Source organism: Dipodomys merriami, unplaced genomic scaffold (genome assembly GCF_024711535.1).
Source record: "Dipodomys merriami isolate MVZ:Mamm:240054 unplaced genomic scaffold, mDipMer1.0.p SCAF_3, whole genome shotgun sequence".
NCBI classification, from domain to species: Eukaryota; Metazoa; Chordata; class Mammalia; order Rodentia; family Heteromyidae; genus Dipodomys; species Dipodomys merriami.
Window position 1 is genome coordinate 56,726,534 of NW_027204492.1, and position 20,459 is coordinate 56,746,992.

Here is a 20,459-nt window from a genome sequence, read left to right on the forward strand (position 1 = left end):
ATAGGGGAAATGAGATTTTTAAGTCAACCCAATAGATCTAAAATCAAATTGTGACAATAAAATTGCCTTTTCCCCCAACTAAACTAGAGTCTTAATAGCAGATGTTACTACATCTGGCTTCCCTTGTTACTCTCCAGCTGCAGAAATTAAAACTCACTCAGAATCAGTGGCAGGTTCTAATGGGAGTTTGCAAATGCTGACCAAATCCTATTTCCCAACTACTCTATTAAGATGCCAGGTGAGTGACTGGGCAAGCCTCACCAGAGCAAATTCGTTTCATAGGTAATTAGCCAGGAATTAAGATTGAGATAACTAAATTCTTAGATTTGCTCTAGAATGATTTCACATGAGAACCTGATTTAAAGCTTATTTCTTCATCTTTATATCGCCAAGGTCACAGAAATCCCAAGAGAAGTCAAAGAAAAGGTGTGAGAAGTGGTGACTAGGGCAAGTAGCTTCCATGTGACGTTAATGTATGAATCAGAAAACAGTAAGTGTATATGTATATGCATATGCATACATTCATGCATACATATGCATATATATGTATATACTGATTTCATTATCACTTTGAATGCACTTTGAGCCATCTATATGCAAAGAACCATGACTGTTTTCTAGTTCTGCACTATGTCAAACAGATTTGTACTATTTGATTAAAATTTTAAAAGGCTGGGTGCCAGTGAGCCATGCTTGTAATCCTAACTACTCAAGAGGCTGAGATCCCAGTATCGCCCTTCAAGGCCAGCCCAGGAAGGACAGTACATAAGACTCTTATCTCCAACAAACTACTCAAAAAAAGGTAGAGGAAGCTTTATGTTTGAAGTGTTAAGAGCACTAGCTTTGTGCAAAAGAAGCTCAGATACAGTTCCCAGGCCCTGAGTTCAAGCCCCAAGACAGGCAAAAAATTAAAATAAAAATAATTGTAATGTGCTAAAATGAAAGTAGGAACTTTATCTACTCTTCATTAATATGTGATATACTAACAATATCAACAATCACACACCATAAGACCAATAATATTCCTGATATTAAGTCAATCTATAACAAAATTAAGCATATTTCCCATTGTGATACAATGTTAAAACTACATGAAGTTAAGCAAATATTCCAATTAATTAGAAAATGTTCATTTTTTTCACCATATTCTCCAAAGACAGCTTAGCTAAAGCACAGCATGTTAGTGCCAAGCCAGGGTCTGTACAAATATTCAAACCTGTGAATCACAATTCATGGGGATTACCTGTAAAACATTTTCAGCTGGGTATGGTGGCTCAAGCCTATAATCCTAGCTACTTGGAAAACACAGATCAGGAGATTTTAATTCAAGGCTAGCCCTGGCATAAAAGTTTGGGATATACCAGCTCTTGGCTAATAAAAATACTTTTTAAAAGAAACCAAGTTACAAGTGCCTTAAAACAAACTCTGGTAGCACTGTTATATGCAGCACAAAATGTTAAATCCAATTTACTAACCCTTAAAACTTTTAAGCCAGGTACTAGGGGCTCAAGCCTGTAATCTTAGCTACTCAGGAGACTGACATCTGAGGATTGCAGTTCAAAGCCAGCCTGGGCAAGAAAGTCCCTGAGACTCTTGTCTCCAATTAATCACCAGAAAACCAGAAGTGGAGCTGTTGCTCAAAGTGGTAGAGTGATATCCTTAAATACAAAAGCTCAAAGAAAGAGCCTAGGCCCTGAGTTCAAGCCCCATGGCTGACCATTAAAACAAAAAGGACTGTGCACATAGGTAAGACACATAAACAAGACACTGTGGTGTTTCAGTTTCTTCCTCTATTCTAAAAAGTCTTATCCTCTTCACTTCACCCACCCAAGCCTATGGACATACCCTAAACTTAGTTACTACAATGTAGGATATACATTTGCATATTGTTAATTTGCTGCCTCTTCCTCTATGATCAGTTTGTAGTCCACTCTTCATAGTTCAAAAAGTTCTTATCCTTTTTTTTATAACTTCCAATTCATTGAACCCTAAATTAATTGAACCAATTCACTTCCTTGACATTCTCTTTCTATCTATAGAGTTCTAAATGCAGTTTTAGTCATTATAATCCAGGGTTTTATTGTTGTTGTTTTTCAGAAAGCCTCAACTTTCTTGCCCATCTCACTTTGTTACTGCTGCTTAGCAAAAACACAATTCTTGTTAAATCTAATGATTTTCCCACTTTGCACCATTGCTAATCTACTACATGGTAAAATTTAAAAACATACAACCACACTATTTTGAATTTATTAACCACAAAACTCAATGGACATTTACTGTTGCTGGCCATCATAATAAATTCCTTTTAATAGTTTGTTCTTACTTACCCAGATGTCATTCCAATTTCTCCTCCTCATGAAATAAAGACACTGGTCTAACTGGCTCTGTCTTGTCTTCTTAGTGGATGAAGGTGGCGTCCCACCCCTAGGTGATGGAGATGACTGAATTCCTAAAGGCAGGGGTGGGGACTTGGACTAGGTTACTGGACCTTCCTGTTCTGTGCCATGAACTCTTTGAACTCTTCAGCTCCCTGTGACCCTGCCCCAGATCATGATCTTATTTAGGCCCATGACTAGCTCAGCCACCATTTTGTGCCATGACATCCCTCTTCAGCTCCATTAGAATTGATATCGTTTGTTGTTATTGTTTTTCTGTTCTTTCTTTGATTTACTATCCTCATGGCCCAATTTTATAATAGTGTTAAGTGTATTTGAGGCTGCAAGTTTTCTGGGGAAATGTGTCCACCTATAGTCGCTGGCTTCATAATAAAGACCTCTCAAAATGTGGCTTCTATCTCACAATCGTATTCCCATACAACATTCAAACCCTCTTTTCTAACATCTTTCAACATCTTCTTTCCAGCCTTCTCTCCCAAATGATTACCTATTTCTACTAGAATAACCAGAAAGAACACCTTTCTTGAAACTCCAAAAACATATTCTGGAGAGCCTCAATCCCCATTATTAACACAGAGGCATTGTTCTTTTCCCCATCTAAGAATGGTGCGTCTTTGTGAACATTCATTAAAGGTACCATTATGATCTCTTTCTAACTACCCTGCCAGGTCCAGTTCAATGCCCAGAACCAACACAAAAAGGAAAATGACAAAACAAACAAACAAAACAAAACAAAACAGGTGCTGGTGCCTCAAGCCTGTAATCCTAGCTACTAAGGAATCTCAGATCTAAGGATCATGGTTCAAAGCCAACCCAGGCAGGAAACTCCATGAAACTCTTATCAACAATAAACTACTCCAAAAAAAATTTAAATATAAAAAATAAAACAATAAACTACTCCAAAACACCCAGAAGTGGTGATGTGGCTCAAGTGGCAGAGTGCTAGCCTTGAGCAAATGAAGCAAAAAAAAAGAAAAAAAAGAGGCTGGGAATGTGGTAGAGTGTTTGCCTAGCATGCATGAAGCCCTGGGTTCAATTCCTCAGTACCACATAAACAGAAAAGGCTGAAGTGGTGTGGCACTGTGGCTCAAGTGGTATAGTTACCCTTGAGCAAAAAGAAGTTCAGGAACCAGTACCAAGGCCCTGAGTTCAAGCCCCAGGACTGGCCAAAAAAAAAAGGAAGGTGTTAGGTCTGCCTGGGAGAATACCACCACCCCCCCTTTCCTCTTCACCTGCCTGAAACCAGTAATCACCTGACCATCAATCACCTGACTGTGAATCCGAAAAGGACCCCAGACTCTACACTTACTCATCAGCTTAGGTCATATCCTGAACTTCCCTGGTTATACTTCCCTCCCATAATGACAACTTCCCCAGGCTCTGAGATCACTTCCACATACACTGTGGTCCCACCTCCCACCTTTGCCTATATGATCAGGTTCAACAGGAGTCCCATCCTGTTTTTCTCTTTTTCCTTCCTCTCTGTGGGCATGTGCCTCCATCTCTTGCAGACCCCCAGCTTGCTCTCCCACCCCCACTCCCAATAAACTCTTTTCTGCCTGAACCATGTGGCAGGTTTCCTTTCCTGTGAACTTTCAAAAGGGAGAGGGGAGAGGAAGGATGAAAGGGAAGGAAGGCAGGAAGGAACGAAGGAAGGACAGCAGCTTTGCAGCTATGATACTATTATTCTTCAGAAGAATTGCAGGCCCCATTTATAACCATGGGTGATGCTGAATTAGCACTGAGTGATAAAAGTCTAAGTAATACTAAATGATATCCCCAGAATTATGATGACAGGATGGATAAGTGAGGAGACAAGGGAATAATGTAATTTTTAACAAATATATAAAGCTCTGGACTAAAAAATTAAAACCTAGCAACTACCAAAGCAATTAAGAGTTCCCTCCATTTAAATGCTAACATCCAAGAGTAGGGAATTCAAAAACAGAGCTCTCTAGAGCTGCCCTCTCCTTTGTTATGGTAAACACTTGGCAACTCTCCTTGACTGGCTAGAGATAGATAGCAAGCAAGGTTACCAGATAATAGGAAGCTTTAAAGCTCACCAATTGTCCCTCTGTCTACAGTGGGCCCAGAAATACCTCCATATTTTAGAATATTAGGTAACACCTTCCTGGGCTATCAAAAACGTTACCTAGACCTCTGTATTGGGTAACTCCCTAGCTCAGAAAGAACAAAGGCAAGCAGATAAGTTAGCACTTTGAGTCTTCCACTTCCATTTCCTGTGTTAGGAGCAGGAAATGGTTCTCTTTCTCCCTCCTTTAACCTACTGTGTTAAAATAAACCTTTGCTAAAAATTAGGCCTTGTAAGACTCTCCTTTATGTAAGACACCTTGAAAACCTTTTCACACATATACCTGGACAGGTGATTTTGTGTGGAAACTGGGAAGCTCTGAGAACCCCTTATCCATTCTCCTGTGATAAAGTCCTGTTGTAAAGTGATCAGCCATCTGTTTGTAAAACATTCAGAAATTTCACCACTAAATTATAAAAGCACTCTCTTCTAAGGATTAAATATGTCAGCCTAGGGGCTGGGAATGTGGCCTAGTGGTAGAATGCTTGCCTAGCATGCATGAAACTCCAGGTTTGATTCTTCAGTACCATATACACAGAAAAAGCCAGAAGTGGCGCTGTGGCTCAAGTGCTAGAGGCTAGCCTTGAGCTGAAGAGCTCAGGGACAGCACCCGGGTCCAGAATTCAAGCCCTATGACCAGCCAATAAATAAATAAATAAATAAGTGTCAGCCTATGTGAAGACACTATATAAACTATAAACCAGTATATACATGTAAAACTTTAACTATTACACCTTGTTAGTAATTTTCAGCTTTCAGATATTTTCAGAGTACAGACATGCTATATGTACTTAAACTTTATTGTACTTATTAAGTCCAAAAATGACAAAAATGCCACTTTGGCATTCCTTAATTCAAATTTTAATGTCTGTTAAATGATCGCCAATGCAGTGGTTCAAATTATTCCCTAAAGTGCAAACTTACTTATTATTAAATACATTAAAAACTTCACACACATACCCAAAGGCAAAACTAAACCCTTTTCCAAAAAAAAAAAAAAAAACTCAACATGTGTCCCAAAAATGTATGGGAAAAGTAGAATCAAGCTAACAAATGAGTAATAGTAAGGAAACTTTAAAAAGATATGTCAGGGGCTGGGAAGGTGGCTCAGTGGTAGAGCACTTGCCTTGCAAGTGTGAGGCCCTGGGTTCGATTCCTCAGCACCACATAAGCAAAAATAAAAAAGCCAGAAGTGGCGCTGTGGCTCAAGTGGTAGAGCACTAGCTTTGACCTTAAGAGCTGAGGGACAGTGCCCAGGCCCAGAGTTCAGGCCCCATGACCGGATCCAAAAAAAAAAAAAAAAAGATATGTCAGTGTACTCTGTATAAAATTACAAGCAATGTTCTTAAGACTATTAAGGGAATATTACTTTAATGACATGCACAAATTGTCCTATAATGGAATGTTTCCACATTTTATCATTATATTTTCATTTATATTCACAATTAATATTTTTATGCTTCTCTCTATGAATCTTTTAAAGCTGACCACTAGAATAAAATGCCAATTAAAAGAGATTCAGAGGAGGAGGATGCTGGCTCAAGCCTGTAAACTTAGCTACTCAGGAGGCTGAGATCTGAGGATCAGGGTTTAAAGCCAGCCCAGACAAGAAAATCTGTGGGACTTTTATCTCCAATTAAACACCACAAAAAACCCAGAAGTGAAGCTGTGAGCTGTGGCACATGTGGTAGAGCACTAACCTTGAGCAAGAAAGCTCAGGAACTGCACCCAGCCCCTGAGTTCAAGCCTCAGGACCTGTGAGGGAGGGAGGAAGAAAGAGAGAGGAGGTAGGGGGAGAGGAGGAGAGGGGGAGGGAGATGGAGGGAGGGAGAGAGAGATATTAAAAGGGATGGAGGTGTGGCTCAGTATTAGAGATTATGAACAGTATAAACAAGACCCTGGGTTTGATCATACACACAGGTGTGCGCAAGTGTGCACGCGCGCTCACACACACACACACACACACACACACCAGAAAAGAGAAACATTTATTCTAGAACTCTGTGGAAAAGCCTTTATCAGTACATTAAATACTTTCTACCACCTATTACCTAATTGATGGTCCATTCTTTATTTCTAGGAGAAATAGTTTTTTAACAAATTTTCTCTACTATTCTCTTAGTTTCATACTTTTATCCATACTGAAATAGAATTGTATTAATACTGACGCTAAATATATTCCTCCAGCCTTTAAAATCAAGAAACTATAAAAGTTACACAGAAACAAATTGTGCAGCTCCCATTGTTCCTCTTTTTATAAAACATAGATTCATATGTAACAGACACTTTGATATGTTTCACCAGTATAGAATAGGTAACAAGAACAGTTTCTTTTATTATATTTACATTTTTAAAAAACTGAAAGCTTCTTGGAAACAAAACAACCCCGCCCATACACACACACACACACACACACACACACACACACACACACACACACACACACACACATGCCAAATTGAGTGAACAACAGAGTAGTCATTCAATTCAATAGAAGTAAAGTACAAGAATAAATGCCCTAGACTGAAAGAATGGGGTTTATGAAACATCACAGACTCCAAAAAAAAGACCATGTCCCTAAAATAGAAAAATCTGTCCATCCTTGACAGGGACCAATTCAAATCAATTGTAAACATAAGAGTGTGGCTCTAGCAAATGGACATATACCAATAAAGCTCTAAAATATGTTTCCCATCCTCTTCAGAGGTCTCCATGTTCAATACATGTTCATCATCAAAACAAACTGCTCTTGTCAAAACATCACCTCCATTGCGATCATGTTTCTTTTCTGAATTTCAAACTGAAAAACGATTCATTATTCCCTTCACAGAATAGAAATCCTTCATAAAAATCTCATTTAGAGTTAACTCGGGAGCTTGTTTTAACCCAAAAGCCATGAGTCCTAACAAATATAGACAAGTATCTATTTAACTTTCAGAGATGACAATTTAGGGATTCTCAGCACAGGAAAATGAACGTCCAAAACTGGCCTCATGCAGTTTTCCAGGTTTTGATCTGTTAAGAACCTATAGATGAAGGGTAAACAAAGGAGGAGGCTGCAATGCTTGGTAAGAAATGTATGCATTATCCTGCCCATGTAATTGTAGCCCCTCTGTACAGTATGTTCTCAAATAAAATAAAATAAAATTTAAAAACAAAAAAGAACCTATAATGAGTACTTCTGTATCCATTAAGACCATACATCCTTCCACAACTAATATATTTAACAAAATATACCAAGTGATCATTAACATACATGATCCAGTTCAGTCATTACCCATGGCATGTGGATTGTATGTGCCTTTTTGCTTTTCTCACTACTAATATTTTACGTGAATAATTTCATTTCATATTCTATTCACATGTTTCTAGTTGATCATCTGTCATGACCAGTGAATGTTAATAAAATGTAAGCAAATTTTAATATTGGGATATACAGGATATATTTAAACATTTGTGTATTCTAAGAACACTTTATAATGCAGTGCAATTATTTTATCAGTGGTGGGACTTGAACTCAGGATGCTGTCCCTGAGCATTTTTGCCCAAGGTTTGTGCTCTACTACTTTGAGCCATAGTGCCACTTCCAGTTTTCAGGTGATTAATTAGAGTCTCATGGACTTTCCTGCCTGGGCTGGCTTTGAACTGTGATCCTCAGATCTCAACCTACTGAGTAGCTACAATTACAAGCATGAGCCACCAGTGCCCAGCCAAAATCTTTATTTTGAACTATTTATATCAACAGTTGTTCCTTCTTAAACTGTAGGCTGATAATTAACGATGCAGCCAATAAAACTCTTAGGTTATCTGGGCAGGAAACACTAAAAATGCAGATAATTCCTAAGACACTACTTTCTTCTTCACAAGTAGCCTTGAATATAGTAAGCTGTAATTAAATATTAGTTGACATAAGTGAATAGAAAATTATTTTATATTATAGCTATATGGTATCTGTTGAAACTTAGTGATCTAATTGGCTTATAAATTGAGGCAAAAAGCTTGTATATTATGCATAAAATCTACTATGTAATATTTTTTTCTACGAATGAACTCCCCTTTTGTCTTCCGCAAATAAAACCCTAAAGGGTCATCATAAATTTTTCTGCAAAACAAATTTAGAAATTTAGCAGATTACAGACTACTTTCAAAGCAGCCAACTTACTATCAAATGTCAAATTTTATATCTGTGAATAAATTTATTTTCCAAAGTTGGTTACATTTAAATATAATGCATTTAAGGGCCAATATATTCTGAATGGACAAAAACAAATAACCCTTTCACATCTGTTTCAGTTTTTAAAATATAATACTGTAAAAGACCACATATGAAACAAATGATACCAGAAGACTGGACATCTAACTACTTTAAAATCTTAACATAAATGAAAGTAAGCTTTTTATTTTTTTATATCATTTTTTTGGCTTGAACTCTGGGCCCAGGAACTGCCCTGAGCTTTTGTGCTCAAGGCTAGTAGTGCTCTACCACTTGAGCCACAGCTCAACTTCCAGCTTTTTGTGTTTAATTGGAAATAAGAGTCTCGCTGATTTTCCTGCCTGGGGGTTAGCTTGAAACATCAATCCTCCCCAACCTTCTAAGTAGCTAGAATTACAGGCTTCAGCCACAAGCCTCTAGTTAATTTAATATATATTTTTTTGTCTTTTCTTTTTTTTTGGTACTGGGGATCGAACCCAGGACGTTGCACTTGCTAGGCAAGCGCTTTGCCACTGAGCTACATCCCAGCCCATTAACTTAATATTTTTAAGACCAACAATTTCATGTTAAATAACTCTTACTGTTTTAGCTAAACTACTCTAGCATAAATCTAAACAAAGATTCTAGTGTGTACTAATGGAACACACGAGGGAAATGAAATTTAAGGATTTTTGATAATACAGTAAAGTCTGTGTGATTCAAAAATTTACTGAATATAATGAAGAAGTATTGTGGTTGATATGCTCGAGCTAAAGATAGAATGACTGCATAATGTAAGTCCATGCAAGTATCAATTGTTTCATTTACTCTGTTCCCAGCATGTAGACCACTGTCAGAACCACAGAGTACCCTTTAAAGTGGTTGGGCACACACACACAGTGTACATGCACACACACACACACACACACACACACACACATGCAAACACACAGATGCCATCATAACCTATGTAATCAATTGTGAGATAAAATGATTCTTAAGATTTTTAATTTTATTTAAATTGAGTCCCCCTCCTCCTCTGTGGCTCATGCCTGTAATCTAGCTATTCAAGAGGCTGAGATCTGAGGACTGAGGTTCAAAAACAACCAAGGCAAGAACATTCATGACACTCTTGTCTCCAATTAACCACCAGAAAACCAGAAGTGACCCTGTGGCTCAAAATGGTAGAACATGACCCTTGAGCAAAATTGCTCAGGGACAGCACCCAGGCCCTGAGTTCAAGCCCCACAACACACAAAAAATTTCCAAAATTTGAATAAATAGAAATGATTTTTCCAGGTGTCTACTGACTGAAAACAATACAGCAAAAATGGTAGTCAATGAGGCCTAGGGTATGTTTTCAAGAAAATTTGCAGGTGTTGACACTTAGAGTTTATATAATTAAATTCCCCTTGAACTCCAGAGAGGAACCATATCTTAAGGTAAGCCCACTATCATGTTATGTTGTACAGCAGACATCTTCAGTATTTCTACATTAAGTATACTTTCAGAAGGATGAACCCCTAATATACATCTACAAAAAATTTTATGAATTGTCATAATAAAGTTTTTAATCTAGATTCTGTGAATGTAGTGGATTTTAACATGCCATTTAACTCACAGTTCTTAAAACAGGTATTGTGCTAACTGAACCTAAGTACCCTACTGCCAAAACCTATTGAGATAACACAATCCTATATGATAATTATGGTTCTAAAATGTTTTAAATTTTAGTGCAATGGAGTCCCACACCACTGATAATGTAATTAACGCATTAACAGTAGAGTAATAGCAAAAATAATGTGCTCAAATAACTGTTTGTGACAACAGTACTATGCATCTTAGAAAAATGTGAAAGACACACTTCTTCCAAAACAACTAAAAGCTCAGAATCTAACATATTGCTATAAGCTATAATGGTTATAACTGTTAATCCAATACACCTTTTATACAAACCCATAAACACATAAGTGGAAAAATAGCACAGATGTTCATCTCTAATGCAATTTCCATTCAATTTCCTAAGTGCGGTCCCTGTGTGCAAACTAGCTTAACGTTATGTTTAGCTTGCAAATTCTTTTAATAAATAATGAATGCAATAAAACTAGGAGATCAATGGCAAGCTGAGAAATCATAAAAAAAAGCCTTTTGTGTTCAGGCTGTTGCCCATTTCAAATTTTAATCCAGAGACAGATCAATATTACTTTTTTTTTCTTTTTAACCCATCACATAAATAGCAGATAGACTAAAAGTAGCCCAAATGCAGTCAGCAGCTAGTAGTTGCCAGAAAACCAATAGGATCATTGGATGATCGCAACTGAATGCTTTATACCTTAACATACATACTACATTAGATGCTATTAACCAGTCAACTTGTACAAAAGTAAAAAGTTTTATAGCAATAAAAAATATTGTGGTTCATTATTTTTTTTAACTTTCCTGTGCTGTATATTTTTTCCAGTAGAGCAAATACAAAGGTTTTGCTACAATTTGCTCTAATAAACCAAGTAATTATATTGGGTCAAAATAGTACATAGACATTAGTAGTTTCAACCTCAGGGGTCCCAGATGAAAGGAAATTTTACTCTTGAAAATTAATTACACCTGAAAGAACTAAATTATTTCTTTAATTGGATGTTAGGGAGAATATTCCATGCAAATTTGAGTTTGAATTTGATTTGAGTCTTCAGATTATTCAGGAAAATATTAAATCATTTTTCTTAATATGCATTTGTTTCTATTCATAAACTCTAGAAACAAGAGAGAAAAAACTATCATCTTATCAAGTCCCTTTGGATAAATAAGCACATACTGTTTGAAAGCAAGTATCACAAGTCAACTGCCACAAGCATTACTGCTGATATCAAGCAGTATAAATTGAAATCACTGAGAATCATTTTATGCCATTAGGCTTTATTTGTTAATTCTTGCCTATTCATAATCATCTCCCTCTGTGTTTTCACTGAAATGAAATAACAAGAAGTCATACTTTCTATACGCTATATTTCTTTAAAGCGTTCTAGTCTCACATATTAAATTTTGATATCTTTACATGTGTATTTGTGAAAGGTTTATTATATTATAAATGGTTTTTCACCAGGGTTACAAATTTGGGATTGTATCTTTCTAATAACTGAATAGTGTATGTAACTATTTCTTATATAACTGATTTTTAAAAAACAGCCATTGCTGCAAAGAATTCTGATTAAAGGAATGAGTGTGTCTGTGTGTATCTTGTGTGTGATGGGTTGTACTGTCTTCATTCAGCAAATGTGAATTAGATGCATAATATATATACATTATCAGTCTTAATGAAATTCACCACATTACTGGAGTTCAAACTAATTCCCCCAAAACTATTATAAATTCAAAGCTTTGTTTTATGTAATGAAATCAGTTCTTTTTTCATGTGATCAGGATGGGAACTGATAAAGATAACAATTTTCTCTTTGTGTTATATTCTACTTTGTACAAAAATTTGTATTACATCTTAATATTCACAATCTCAGTTTAAGAATTTCACCAATTATCATGTATACAGCAGTAAAGAAGGATGAGGTGAGATCACATCATCAAGACATGTGTATCTTAAACCAAATTTGAAAAAGGAATTTAACTAATGCTCAATACTTTATTGAAGTTCATAGTAAACTTCTCTTTGAACTCTGTTATAGGGAAGAACATATATCCTAAGCTTTAAGATATCCTAACACTGAAGATAAAATTTTTCCTGAAGAATGTGAGATCTAAATATCAAGATCTAACAATGTTTCTAGTCTTATTCTAATAAAAGTAGCAATAAAATTATGGCTAAGGAATACTGTAAAAGCCTATAAAGAGGGTCTATTTTCAAAGTTGATTGTGTGTGTGTGTGTGTGTGTGTGTGTGTGTGTGTGTGTGTGTGAATTCTGATAAGGATCAAACACACAGCTTTATACACACTAGGCAAGTATTCTATCAACTGAGCTATCATCCTAGTCTTAAAGGCTGATTTTTTTAATGTGTGTATATTCTTCAGAAAGTTGAACAAAGAAATGGACTCTTCTTTTAAAATTTTGCATTTTTAAATATTGGATATTATTAATTTAATTGTATCACCTACAATATTAAATAAATGTTCTGGATCAATTATCAGCATTGTTTCTTTCTCAAATCAGATGGATTGAAGCAATGGATTAAATGAAATGAAGTATGAGAGAGAGAATGAGAGAAGGGTTGACACTGTTCAAATGGAAATGTACTCATTACCTGACTTATGTAAGTGTAAACATTCTGTATATCACTTTCACAATAAAAAATTTTTAAAGAAATGAAGTACGATAGTTATGCTACTTAATGCAGGTAAGTAGATTTCAGTAGACTGATCCAAGTTCCTTTTAGGGTTATATGCTCTTTTGTAGTCTAAGAAATTAAAGTATAATGGTAACTCTTATGGTTCCTGCATGTTTGCTTTTGCAATACTGAGAGTACACATACTAAATTAATTTTCTAAGAAATTCAGTATCACAAATTGATGAAATATTACATACACAATGACTAAGCTATCACTGAGTTCCAAATCCTTGGGTAAGGGTATATTGCAGCTATATTAGGCCAACAAAAAAGCTTATTAGTAGAGATTTAAAAACTAACACCGTTCTGTAATCAATTTAGGTGCAGCATTATTCTATTTATAGTGACACATGCAATGTGTCCCAATCACATATCACTAATTCTCATTTTTCCTACTGTGATTAAATATTAATGTGGAGGCACTATTCAGCAGCTATACTATATTTAGGTATATAATAAATACATTGATTCCACCATTTCAGAAGAGTTAACAATATAGCGTGAATAGTACAAGTCTTTCTCATGAAAACATCTTATGCTTTCTGTGCTATTTTTCCTGATTTCTAAGTAAAATAAATTTAGTTGTTCTAGCAGAAAATGAAAAAAGGGATGCCGCCACTTTAAAAGCTTCAATCTCTTTGACATTGCAGGCAGTGTATGGGAACATTAATGCATCTGTCATGATAACAAGCTAAGAATAACATCTAGACATCAAACCGAGCAGAGAATCCATCTGAAGTGATTCATTCAGATCTGTCTCATTGATTTATTAAACACAGGGCAACATCTGCAGCCTCACAGAACCGCTTGGTGAAATTAATGCAAGATCAATTCAAATGGAAAAAAAGTGTAAAAGAGATAAATCAAAACACAATTTGCATGCAGTTCCACAATCAGGCTTATTGGGTGCAAATGCTCAATTTCCTTTCCAAAGCAAATGTGTTTAAATGTTGTTTTATCTTTGGAGAATTATGTGATCTGAAGTGACATGAAGAGTTCTGCAGGTCGAGATGGTGAAAGGGAAAAAAGGGAAGAAAAAACGCTACCAAAGACCTTTTGAATATGCAACAAGAATATCATTAATACCTAATTGTTTTGCTTTGGGGGAAAGGTTTGATGTCTTTCCTTAAAAACATTTTTTTTAATTTTGGATCAATAAACTTGGTTTGATATAAATTTGAAATGTACAGAGTGAGTATACTAAGATATAATGTATATCTTACACACACAAGGTAAAATGCCACCGGGATCCCAATGTCAGAATATAATATATTGTGGTTGTGATTGGGCTTCTCACAATTTTGTTTGTGTGAAGTGTCTTGAAAATGATTATGTATTTCATTAAGATAGAGAATAAGTTTATTTAAAAAGAGTCAAATCATTCTTATTTGATAACCTCTAAAATTGAGATCACATAAAGCATTTATATTTAAAGACAAATACAGCCTAATTCTTTATCATTCTTATATGATATTAAGATAAATATTTATTATACATAAAAATCCAGAGATGTATTCTATAATGTCATGATCATTTTTAATGTAGTATACATAAATAAGTGTTTGGAGCAATATTAATGCTAGCTAAAGTATTTACATAAATGCAAAATCATTGCTAATATATAAGTACATATATTAAATTTATGTACACATGAAAGTTCAGTACATTGGCATATGACTCCATTGCTTTCAATATAATCCTGACCTCAATCATCTAATAAAAACACAGCATTGTTGACTATGTGACTGCTTTTAGCAGACAATATGACTAACCTTGTGGAATAAAATATCTGAATTTACTGCTCAGATTCACTTCTAGAACCTTTTGACCATTTCTGAAAATATAAATAATACAAAATATTAGCCCAGTAAAGTTTTATAAGTTATTTAAGATTTTATGATATTTAACTTTACTGCAAAAGCAAAATGTCAGTTTTCAGAGTAAAGTATATTACACTGTATGGCTCATGAAACATACAATATTCATCAAGTGTTAATACAAAGTGAAACTTATCCACTGCTGACAATAATCATACTTCTAGAATTTAAAAGTAATTTAAAATATTTTAATATTATTATAATTTGCATAAGTTGTTTTCTATCAAAGCACATCATGTTTCTATTCTGTCAAAATAACTGAAACATTTTGAATGTTAATTTTTAAACTGAATTTTATTTGTTTTATGTTGAGTCATATCTCTAAATAATTATTAAAATGTTTCCTAATCATATATGTACTTAATCAAGCATCTATTCAACTGCATTTAAGTGACTGAATAGCATTTAATCAGTTGCTCCTCAAACAAAATCAAATGCCGATCATGCAACCTGACAGTTACTTTTATGCAGACAGGTACATAGAAAGAGATACTACTAAAGTGTGGTTGATTTTCCTATTTAATAGAAACCAATTTTGATTTAGCATTTTGCCACTAATAAACTTAAGAGAACTTAATAAACACATCTCAATGCATAAAGAATGAGAATATAAATTACAAGTTTTCTTGTTCAAGAAATTAAACCAACATGATAGTGCTTACAAAAACAAAGACATAATTCTCATTTGGTTTTGTGTCTTTTCATCATTTTTAATTATCTAAATAATTCCCTATAGTATTTTTTAGGGTAAAGGGCATGAAAGGAAAATATTTCATAGCCCTTTAAAAGTGCAGTAATGGAAAACTTGACTTACCTAATAGTACACTGAGTTGTCAAGAGTTTTAGTTGTACTGTTCTTTAGCAGTTGAAGCATATATTATTTTCCAGCTTCTTTTCTGAGAAGACAACTTTAAATATTTCAGTAATTAACTAAAATAAAAGGCATTGGCAGAGATCTTAGTGTGACTTTTGTCTGATCACAAAGTAATCATAGAAAAAATTTACTCATTCACTTTTCTTCATGCACATTAATAAAAATGTGCACTGAACCAAATCAAGTTCTGAAGAAGAGCAATTTAGAAATGGTACATTTGTATACTCAAAGAGAGCACTAAAAACATTCTAAATTTAAAACACACCCTGTCAGACAGAACAGGTAGTCTCTCCCACATATTTGACATAGAAGTTGAGAAGAGATTATGCAAGAAAATTATCAATAACACCATTACAAATAGTTTTTTACTCATGAATGTATTAGGACAATGTATCTATCAAGAGATGAAGATGACGCTCTTCTTTCAAATAAGAATAGCCTGTGAAATTTTCTACTTAATTGAACATGTACTTTTTGGGGTTCTACTTTCCTCCCCCTCACCTTTAGCTAGAAGCAGCAAGAAGTCATCAGTCCTGAAGGCCAACCTTGTTTCTCCAGGTCTCCAGTATTAACATCATCCGTCCTCTTTGGGCATCTCTACAGGATCTTTTCCTGCACCTTTTCCTTCTGGTGGCAATATTCTGCTCTTTTCCTGCATCTCATATCTCTCACTGGTGTAATGTATCATCTCCCTTCCATTGTCTATGTTGGACCTTTATCCTCTTTACACATCTCATTTTCCTTTTAGCAGAATTTGAAAGTCTTTTTTAAAGGCTTTTAAAGCCATAGAAATAATGTTGATCTAAATGCTACTTGTAACTTTCATTTGACAATACAAAATTGAATGATTTTTACACATATTTCTAGAAATAATGTTGCCAAAGCCATGAAGCATCTTGTTTAAACATTATCATATTCTATCATTTTTATCATGTCAATGAGGGTATTTGCATCTATAAAATCTGAAAATGTTATGCTATTTATATTACTATTAGTTAAAATTTTCAGAGATTATCAGTGGTTTCCCATCTAAATTTGCCATGTATGTTTCTTTCTAGTAGTTCCTCTCATCTTCATTTATGGATTGTATCCCTACAATCTAATAAATTTCATATTTTTACCACTATATATTGAAATACTTGTAATATATTGTATAAAACATGTTTAATAAAAGACCCATGAAGAAAAAGTACAATAGAAGGTACATGCATCATTTTACAAATACTTCTTCCTCCATATTCAATGTTTCTTTGACCTACAAACATGTAAATATACAAACTAACTCAAGCAAAAAAGTTAGCTATGTAAATACTGATATGAATTTTCTCTTAATCAGATTTAAAATAACCTCTAAATATATTGTAGCAGAGTCCAAAAGTAGAAGAGGTGCATCTGCCTTTGAATGCAGAATAATTTATCTTTTTTTTCATTTTGGTAAGTTCCTCTAACTAAAAATAAAGTTTCTATTTACAGAGGAAGGTATAAAAAGTCACAATGAAATGTTAATGTGTGTACTTTTAAGGGAAACATAGATTTTTCTCAGTATAAATTAATTATTCAGGAGGAAATGTTTCCTATGTGTAAGAATTGATCACTCTATGAATGAGAAATTTTGAGAGGGGGAGGGGGAGAAAGGAGAATAGGGAGGTGAGGAAGAGGGCTAGAGAAGGAAGAGAGGAGGAGGAAGGAGAGAGGAAAGAGAAAGTTCCTAAGAGGATAGATTTCCCTGTGTGCAATTATTTAGGGGTGAGTATATTTGAATAATAACAAATAAATAAGACAGGCCTCCATCCCTAGGAAAGCATCGAGTTTGTGTCATTAGTAAAATGTTTTGTGATCAAAATAAAATTTTCTTCTACCCTTTCCACCCATAATTGCTTGCTTTATTGAATGAGGCTGTTATCCTTTGTGTTTTAAGGTCATCTGTCTTCCTTAAGAAAACCTGATCTAATAAACCAGGTTTGTAAGCCCTAAATATGAATCAGGTACAAGTTCTCATAGGAACAAGTGTCTGTTCAATTGCTTGAACACAGAAGAACACTTAAAAGAAAAAGGAAATGTTCTTTTGTAAGTTCTGTAGCATTATCTTACTGTAGCAGTAAGCAACAGTTTGTCTCCAACTTGGCAATATTGTTCAACTAAACATAGCAATTTGCATTTTACAACAGATGTGGCAACTGAGTTACAGCTTTTGTTTTAGTTCATTATTTAAAGTTGCTTTGTGAAACAGTGTACTTAAGCAGAAGTTCTCTGCAAGACAATAAATAGTAGTGCTGTTCCACAGCAAAATCCTTGGCTCAGATGATGATTTCTCCATTTGTATACCAATCGCAGGTATCACATTTGTACTTTTCTAATAGGTATTAACAGAAGACTGGAGATGGAGTGAACACTAGCAAGATTAATTCATGGGTATTTTAAAAGTCAAATATTCTTGAATGTTATTTCTTTTCCTTGTATTCAAAGCATTGAACACAGTGTGTTTCTGATATGCACATGTACACTTACTCCCTAATGTGTTTCTAAACTATGATGTGAGCCAAGGAAGGTAGTCATTATCAGCTAAATAATCCTCTTTAGAGAAATGGGATCCATTCCACTGTTTACCTAGGGAGAAGTGCTCAAACCATCTCTACAAAAACTGCTAACTTCCATACCAACCCTCCAGTCCCAGCCCCAGCCCGGCATTTCATGCCCCATATCACCCTCTGCAGATAGCCCAAAAGGGAAAGCAGCATCGGTCGTCGTTGTTTTTAAGATAGAAGATTCAAAACTACTTTCCTGTACCATGCATCAGGGAGCTTTGCGCAGCAGGCATGTACACTCCTCCTTACACGCACTTACGTTCTTTCTCTCTCTCTCTCTCTCTCTCTCTCTCTCTCTCTCTCTCTCTCTCTCTCTCTCTCTCTCTCTCTCTCTCTCTCTCTCTCCCTCTCTCTCTCTCTCTCTCCCTCTCTCTCTCTCTCTCTCTCTCTCTCTCTCTCTCTCTCTCTCTCTCTCTCTCTCTCTCTCTCTCTCTCTCTCTCTCTCTCTCTCTCTCTTCTCACACACACACAACAACAACAACAACAACAACAACAACAACAACACTCATTCCACACACTAACACAACAAACACACAGGATGGGGATCAAATCACCCTCAGGGATGGATTCTAAACTTCCGACTCTCTGAATCTCCCATGGCCAGCTCAGGAGCCCAATTTTACAGCTCAGCCAGCCACCCCCCTCCCAGCCCCCCTCCCCCCGCCAACACACACACGCTCCCCAAACCCCTAGTGTTATGTTTAGGAGGAAACCTATCCGACCCGTGTGGCCACAAAGGAGCAGGAAAGAAAACCAAATTAACAAATAATCACAAGCGGTCAAAAAAAAAAAAAAAAGCCATGCAAGATATGAGCGAAGGGCTGGAAAGTTTTCAGTAGACGACTGCAAAGTTAAGTTTTATGCAGGACTTTTTTTTTTTTTAACCCCGAGCCCTGCCACTGAGCACAGACTAGAAATAGGACTTGCAATTAATGAGTCCTTCTAGTCTTCTTTCCTCAGCGATTTACAGCATGAAGAGGCAAGCTAGTTCTGACTCTCTACAAAGTTGAATGAGACATGCAAAAGAGGGCAAAGGGGTGAGAGAAACTAGCGAGTAGAGAAAATAGTGTCTCACCTGGCATTGGTGCAATCGGTGAACAAAGTTTCGAAGTCTTTCCTGGTGATGAGTTTGCAACGGTTCACCCCCGGCTGGATGGCTCCCAGCCCGCGGAGGATACGGACTTGCTCCACAGTACACACCACGGGGGATATGTCCAGTCTCTTCAGCTTGGTGTATACTGTGTGCAACCCCCCAACCAGGTGTTTAAGGAAAAGATCAAACACTTGCGGCAGGCAGATCAATTCCTGGCCATCCATCAAGAAGGAAGCCACCTTCACCCCGTGCATGTCGACCATCCGGCACTCGTTGGTGTTAGCGTTGGAGTTGCCGCTGCCACCGCTGCCACTACCAATCCCTCCACTGCCGCTGTGATTATTAGCCATGAAACTGTTGATCATGTTAGGGGTTAGTCGAGGGGGCTCTCCAGAAGTCGAATACAAGGGATCGGCCCGAAATAAGCCCCCCGGGACGCCAGCGCTGCTGGAAGTTGCAGAGATCACCGGAGGTGCAGAGACAGCCATGGTCACTCTGTCTCTACCGTGGGTCCTTAGGCCCTCGCTCTGTCTTCCTGAGTCCTCTAGGTCCCCTAGCACTCTGTCACTCTTGCTCGCTCGCTCGCTCGCTCTCTCGGGCGCGTTCTTGCTCTATCTAAACTGTTCGCAAGTCTCCAGCAGCCCTGCCCTTGCTCTAGGCTCTCCCACCACCCTGCAAACAGTGAGCAGTCCGGACCCGCGGTGGCACAAGTCCCCACCCCACCACACCCCCTCCCGAGACTGGCAGCACCCCTCAGCCAATGGGCCCCACCTTCTTGACGCCCGAGCACGCCGACTGGCTGCCGCCAGCGAGGAGGTGGAGACTCCCAGGCCAGCCTGTGGCTACCTGAGGCGGTTCGGGGCTTGCTAGTGAATGGAGATGGAGAGGAGGAAACCAGCATTTTGATCCCTCCGCTTCTGGCAGCTCAGACTCCTCAGAAAATGGCCAATTTTTGTTACCTAGTGCTCTCAAAGTGGACTATGCTCTGACCCCATCCTCTCCTAACCCCACGTTTGTA

General features: G+C 36.6%; 1 protein-coding gene across 1 annotated transcript in view; it reads right to left on the minus strand.

Annotated features, from left to right (window-relative positions):
• Dach2 (dachshund family transcription factor 2) overlaps positions 1 to 20,100 on the minus strand; it is a 579,439-nt gene extending 559,339 nt beyond the window's left edge. Inside the window, exon 1 of the mRNA XM_070040108.1 lies at positions 19,424 to 20,100. Coding sequence (XP_069896209.1) covers positions 19,424 to 19,929 — 506 coding nt within the window. The 5' untranslated portion in view covers positions 19,930 to 20,100. The remainder of the gene's footprint in view (positions 1 to 19,423) is intronic.
• Positions 20,101 to 20,459: the final 359 nt, after the last annotated feature.